The 6,338-nt window shown below is 66.7% G+C and overlaps 2 protein-coding genes across 2 annotated transcripts in view; one reads left to right on the top strand and one right to left on the bottom strand.

The window, feature by feature from the left end:
• Nucleotides 1–2,170: 2,170 nt before the first annotated feature.
• On the top strand, nucleotides 2,171–4,296 carry MNEG_2094 (hypothetical protein; the record flags this gene model as incomplete). The annotated part of the gene is made up of 4 exons (XM_014049435.1): nucleotides 2,171–2,215; nucleotides 2,825–2,944; nucleotides 3,293–3,418; nucleotides 3,694–4,296. The coding sequence occupies 4 exons, from the start codon at nucleotides 2,171–2,173 to the stop codon at nucleotides 4,294–4,296; spliced, it is 894 nt and encodes a 297-aa protein (XP_013904889.1).
• Nucleotides 4,297–5,397: 1,101 nt separating this feature from the next.
• MNEG_2093 (hypothetical protein) overlaps nucleotides 5,398–6,338 on the bottom strand; it is a gene marked incomplete at both ends in the record, with an annotated part of 4,835 nt that continues 3,894 nt past the window's right edge. Inside the window, 2 exons of the mRNA XM_014049434.1 lie at nucleotides 5,398–5,688; nucleotides 5,955–6,143. Coding sequence (XP_013904888.1) covers nucleotides 5,398–5,688; nucleotides 5,955–6,143 — 480 coding nt within the window. The remainder of the gene's footprint in view (nucleotides 5,689–5,954; nucleotides 6,144–6,338) is intronic.

Here is a 6,338-nt window from a genome sequence, read left to right as displayed (position 1 = left end):
GATTACCGACTGTGCTCTCGACCCGCGCCGCCCGAGACTCTCACGCCTGCGCCGCGCGGCGGCCCGCGGCCCCTGTGCCCGGGCCGCCGGCGCCAACCTCCCTCCCCCGCCGCACTGCACCTGTGCGCGCGCCAGGCCGCCTGTGGCTGATTTCTAATTCACCAACAACCTGAACCATTGCTGGGATCCGCCCGCCGGCGGCACGCCCCGCGCCGCGGATATTTGTTGGCTGCCCTCCATCATATGCAGGCGAACCCGCTTCACGCGGCCCGGGGGTCCGGACCGCGCGCCGGCGCAACACACCCACCGACACATCCATTTTTTCGGCGTCGACGGCGCCCGCACATGCGTACCGCTGTGGCGAGCCGAGGCCGGCTGTCACGAATTAGGCCCGGGGGAAACCTCCACACGGGAGTTGTCTGTTAAGCTGCCACTGGCGTCGATGCTTGTCCTTTTCACGCCTCCAAAACCCCTTCCATCAGAGCACCAACGTCCATTTATCGCGCTTACGCCAGAGGCTGCCAGACCCGCCGTTATTCTTGTGCTTCGAAAAAGCACCCCAACCCCTCGAGCCCCCGTGCAGCCGTGAGCCTCTCGTCGCTGCCGCGCGGCACGCGCAAGCGTGCATCCGCGACACCCCCAACCACCCACTCCATGCCTCCATTCTTCGCGCCGGCGCGCGGCCCCTCCCCCGCTGCCTTTGAGTCCTTTGAATGGGCCCTTAGGCCTCCCCAACAACGGCAGGGCCACCTCCCCCCCCTCCCAGCAGGCGCGGCCGCTTTGCCTGCCCAGCCGAACGCCCCCGCGCCAGTAAACCCCTCGGATTAAAATCAAGGTCGTCCCTACGACCGCCCCGGCGCCGCGGCGCCTGGTAGAGCGCCCCTCGTCTTTCCAACGGCCTCGCCTCGCCCGCCGGCGCGGGGCGCGCACCAGAGCGTCGCCCTTTGAACACACACCCACACACCGGCGCGGGCGGCGCGGCGGCGCAGCGATGGCGCCCCGTCCCGAGCGCGGCTCCCAGTCGCCGGACCCGGGAGGCCCCACCGGCGGCGCGTGCGCCGCTCCAGGCCTCCCGGGCGCCTGCTGGAGGGGGAGGGTCGGCGCAGAGCAGAGGCGCCACGCCTCATGGCTGGCTGCCCTCTGCCCCCTAGCCCCATCCGCCGGCGGGACATCAGCATGCGTCATGTGCCCGAGCGCCCCCCTTTCGCGGCCTTTTGACTACCCACAGGTTCCGACTTCCCTTGTTGCACGCCCCCTGCCCCTGTCCGGCGGGCGGCGCGTTTTGTCGCTGTTGCCCCCACTTTTCGTTGCGCCTCCGCGCTGAATTACAGGCCAAGCACCCGGGCGGGGCACCGCGAGGTTGTCTGTTTGAGTCCCCTGCCCGGGATGCGCCCGCGCAAAACACGCACGCGCGGTAACAAGATCAGGACTTTGAATTCTGGGGCTTTGGATTGCTGATGCTCGTCTGTGCAAGCACGTGCGTGCGCGTGTGCCTTGAGCTGCATGTGGGGCACACACGCATCGCTTGGAGGACTGGTGCGGGTGTGCAGGGCAGGACGTTCAAAGCAGCAGCGGCCAGCTGCACGCAGGGAAAAGGTGATCCACGGGCGACGGCTTTCTCAGTGACGCATGCAGGGTCTGATGTGCGGGCTGGATGAGGTGCTGCTTGCTGTGTCCCTTACTAGAAACCATAGGAATGTTCCAAAGGCGGAGCTTCTGGTTGGGGTGGTTGTCGAAGTCAGAGGCCAGTGCATGTGGGTGCTGCCTTTGCCTTCCCAGGATGCAGGCAGGACCCACCTGCGCGGGCCTGGATAGAAGCTGTGGTATTGATTTGATTTGATTCGTTACAATCGTCTAGGCTAGCTAGACTCCTCCCGCCACTATGACCAACCGGTGTGGAACCAAAAACAGGGGTAATGCACAAACTAGCCGCCCAAAGCAGGCGGCAACACACGCAACACCAAACAAGCCAAGATGGCTGTGGTCAGGTGAGGTGTGGAGAGCCGCACAAATAATGCCATATATATGGAATGGTATCATCCAAGTCAACAAATTCCACCTGGGCTCCCTGCCCGCCTGGATCTGCGCCAAGCGCTGCTGCTGATCGGTTACTACCTGGCAGGTGACTGCACAGGAGCGAGCGCGAGACACACGCGCAAATGCAGCCATTATGAAGCTGTCATCTCCCGAGATCGCTGGCAAGTGTCCCGCGAGGGTGAGAACGAAGCTGGTTTTCGTTGCAGCCGCACGCACTGGTGCCGGGTGAGGCGAGTGGCCCGCATCGTTTGGGCTTCGACCAGCAATAACCCCCCGTAATCATACATTACATCACCTGATTTCTGCAACTGCGGTTTGCACTGAGCACGACAGGCTTGGGTAACGCACCATCGGCGACATAGTCACACTCACCCGGAGCAGTATACTCCTTCGTTGCGGGCCCTTGGCGCTTCTGAGCCTTGTGCAGGCGCAACAAGCCCACTGGGAATAGAGAACAGCAACGAAACCTGCACCAAACTCGGCGCCACACCCTGTCACTCGCCCCGAGTATCCTGAGGCAGCTGGGAGCGGGATGCAGCAGCTCCCCCGCCGCCGCGCCGCGGCGCTGCTCGCCTTTGCCCTGCTGGCCGCGGTCGCGGCCGCCCAGCCCTGCATAGAGTGCAAGGACTGCATGGTGAGAGCAAGCGCCCCTGGGGCGGCCTGACCACCTCTCCGCCTACCCGCTGTGCGGCGTCGGCACCCCTCCCCGTATTTCCCTCACACACCCGCACACCCCGCTCACGCTCCCTCCGTCACCCCGCCCGCCTCCGCCCTCGAATGCACCCAGACCGCCTTCTGCTGGCGCAGCTGCAGAGACAGCTGCGAGCCGGTGCGGCCGAGCGATGTCATCGTCAGCGGGGACGCCTGCAAGAAGGCCGGCGCCAGCCTGGGCCCGGTGGCGTCGAAGGTGCGCGCCGGCCCGCCCCACCCGTCCGGGCCGCTACAAAGCGCGCCCCCCAAGAAGGCTTTGAGTTCCTTGGGACCTGAGGGTCTGATACCCAGTTGCTGCGCAGCCGTTGCTGCCCCGCGTGGCCAGTCCGGTGTTGTCGGCAGCTCCAATGTCCGAAAGCCTGCGTCCAACCGTGGGTGACCCTGCGAAGTGGCCGCTAACCCGTGCCACGAGCGCGGGCGGTCGCGCAGCTCGCGGCGCCTGTCGCATGCATCATCACGCCGGCCGCCTGCCCCCCTGAAAGCTCACCGATGCCGCCCGCTCGCGCCGGCCTGGCTCGCCCTGTGGGACCACCCTCCAACGCAGAGCGCGTGCGAGACGACTCGCAAGTACTGCAACGGCGGCCGGCAGGCGCCCATGAAGGCCGCGAGGGCGGTCGGCCCAGTGCAGCTGGACCAGTGCGCTAACATCGCCCTGGGCGCGTGCCAGCAGGTGCGGGGCGTGAGGAGCCGCCTGACACACATGCCGGGGGTTGTGGCGACGACTGTTCAAGCTTTTGGTTCCCACAGGCGGCGGTTGCAGGTTGCAACAACCAGGCGCAACCAGGCACGATCGCCGAGACCACGCGCCTGCATAATTCCGATGGCACGCGGGACGCCAAGGCAGCCCCCGGCAAGCGCCATCAAAGCGGCCGGCATCCGCACTGAAAACGGCGTCGCGCCACGCACCCGCACCCCTCCCCCCCTGCCGCCCAAACTGACCCGCAGGACACCAACAACGCGTGGAGCTGGCGCCACCCCTGCGGCCGGGAGCTGCGCGGCGGCTACGCGCAGTGCTCCGCGCAGGACTTCAAAGCCTTTTTTGAGGGCGACTCGCGCGACCTGTGCTTCAGCCTGGCGCGCGACGTCACCGGCGTCCAGCCGGGCACCAACCAGTGGGCCGACGATGACGACAACAACGCAAACTACGGCGGCGGCGGCAACAACGCAAACTACGGCGGTAACAACGGCGGTTACAACGGCGGTTACAACGGGCCGGTCCCGGCAAGGGGCCCGGCCGGCGGCCCCGCGCAGCCGCCGGCGGCCGGCGCGCAGCAGCCGCGCGGCGGCGTCTCGGGGGGCCCGGTTGTGCTGCGCGGCGCGCCCGTGAAGGCGCCGCAGCCGGCGGCGCCGGCCAAGGCGGCTGCGCCCTCTCCCAAGCCGACCGCCGTCCCTGCGCCCGGACGCCCGCAGGCCGGCGGCCCCGCAGGGCTGGGGCTGCTGCAGGGGCTGGGGCAGAGGGCGGGCAACCCCCAGGGGCTGTCGGGCCTGTTTGGCAGTGGCATGCGCCAGCTGGGCCTCGTCGCGGGCCGCCGCTTGCTGGCTGCCTGAGCTCATGCGACCGCGGCTTGACGCCCCAGACGAGCCCTTGAGGCGTGAAGTCTGCATCATTCACTACCACCGTTGAAAGCGTTGTGCATGTGTGCCGCCAACCCAACATGTATTACGCGCCTTGTGGCCTGCTGCAGAAGCCAATCCCTTGAGACCTTGCACAAGGGTCACAGATGAGCGCATCAGCCCCATGCTCACAACTTCATTGAACGACCATTGGCCGGCACAGCCAACACCCCTCCTGCAAACGGAGATGTCTATTTCACATATTGTTCATGCAATTGACCCAAGCATGCTGAGCGGATCTTGTTCCTGCCGCCCTCATGACACAGGGATGATGCAGCTGCCCACCCCCATGCACAGCGTTTGGGCATCTGAGCAAGATGCAGCGATCCAAGCTTCGCGGATATCGGGTGGAGGGGCCGACACAGATCGGTGGTTGGCAGGGCGGCCACCACTGGGATGCGGCACGCAGTGCAGAGGGAGGGATGTGTGGGGCGGCGCGCCGCCCTTGCGCAGCCTTGGCGGGTTTGTCGGATGTGTGAGCGTGATCGCCTGCGAAAGGGGCGCTTACGCATGCTCTTTTCGTGCAACGTGCTGCTGCCATCCGCATCCTTGACACCGTGCTGCGGCGAGGTCAACTGTGTAAGGGAGACGCCGCATGCTTACAGCGCTTGAGATGGGGCGAGCACAGCAAGGAGGAAAACGTGCAAACCATGCTAAATTACCACTCTGCACAAAGCAATGGATGCGGTACGACACCTTGGTGCACAGTATGGATTTGCGTCAAATACAGGGTCAAAGCAGGGTCAAAGCAGGGTCAAAACAGGGTCAAAACAGGGTCAAGGCGGAACCAAGGCGCAGATAGTGATTTGAAGCAAGCAAACACAAACAAGTGCGCGACGCCACAGGGTCAGCGAGAATGCTGCCTGCAAACATGCTGTCGGGCAGCTCTGGATTGAAGAGCGCCACCCGCTCTGCGTGCAGGCAGTGGGTGCCTGCAGGGCCACAGCAGAAATGGCATAATGCAACAAGAGTGGGCTTCGCCGGCCGCATCAGCCCACGCCAAGAGGCGCTGCGCCCGCTCTGGTCGCTGCCGCCCTAGCAGCCGGCCCCCTCGTTCATCCCATCGTCGACGTCGTCCGCATATGCCCCAACACCCGCGGAGACCCGCCCCGTGCCGCCGCCGCCCTTGCCGCCGCCGCCCGCCGCCGCGGCCGGCGCCCCCGGCAGCTGCGGCGACGGCGGCCGAGGTGCCGGGGGCGCCGTGGCGGCGGCGGCGGCTTTCTGGCGCTCCTTGTCGCGCGCCGCCCTGTGCTTTGCGAGCAGCCGGTCATTCTTGGCCGCCAGCTCCCTGGCGCGCTCCCGATACTCTGCGCGCAGCCTCCGGGCCTGCGGCGTGGGGGGGTGCCGGGGCGCGTGCCTGTTGATGCGAAACGCTCAAGGCAGCAGGCGCAGGGCTGAGCGGGCCGTCGGTCGGCGGCTCGGGGTGGGAGGGAGGGAGCAGCCTGCGGGCGGCCGCACCGGACCCTGGCTTGTGTGCAGACAACGCACCGCTTGTCAGCGCGACCGCACACGCCTCCATGTGCACGCATTCACACCCAGACCAACACCCACACAAACACGCATGCCAGCTCGGGTCTACTCCCCGCACTCACGATTGCAAAGGTGACAGGGTCCGGCCACGCCTCTGCGAGCGCGTACACCTCGCCCCCCTCGGACACGTGTGTCTTGATGTAGTTCATGAACCGGCACACGAAGCCGCGCGCCAGGCGCTGGCGCAGGAGGCCGTCCCGCCCCTCAAAGTACTCCACCGGGAACTTCTCGGTCTCGCCCAGCCAGTGGACCTGAGGGGGTCAAAACAAGGAGGAGGGGAGTCCGCGATCCCAGGGGCCGGGGTGAGGCCGGCTGGCGGGGGGCAGGTCTGCTGGGGACTGGGTGAGGGCGCAGGCCGCGTTGGACAGGGGCTGCTCGGAGGCTGTTATCGCGGCATGGGCCGGACAGCCGGGGAAGGGTGAAAGGCGCTGTAGGAGGGAGGGGGA

The sequence above is a fragment of the Monoraphidium neglectum genome (genome assembly GCF_000611645.1).
Source record: "Monoraphidium neglectum strain SAG 48.87 unplaced genomic scaffold scaffold00227, whole genome shotgun sequence".
Taxonomy (NCBI): domain Eukaryota; kingdom Viridiplantae; phylum Chlorophyta; class Chlorophyceae; order Sphaeropleales; family Selenastraceae; genus Monoraphidium; species Monoraphidium neglectum.
The sequence above is the reverse complement of the archived record's forward strand: the minus strand, read 5'-3'. Positions and strand labels throughout refer to the sequence as shown.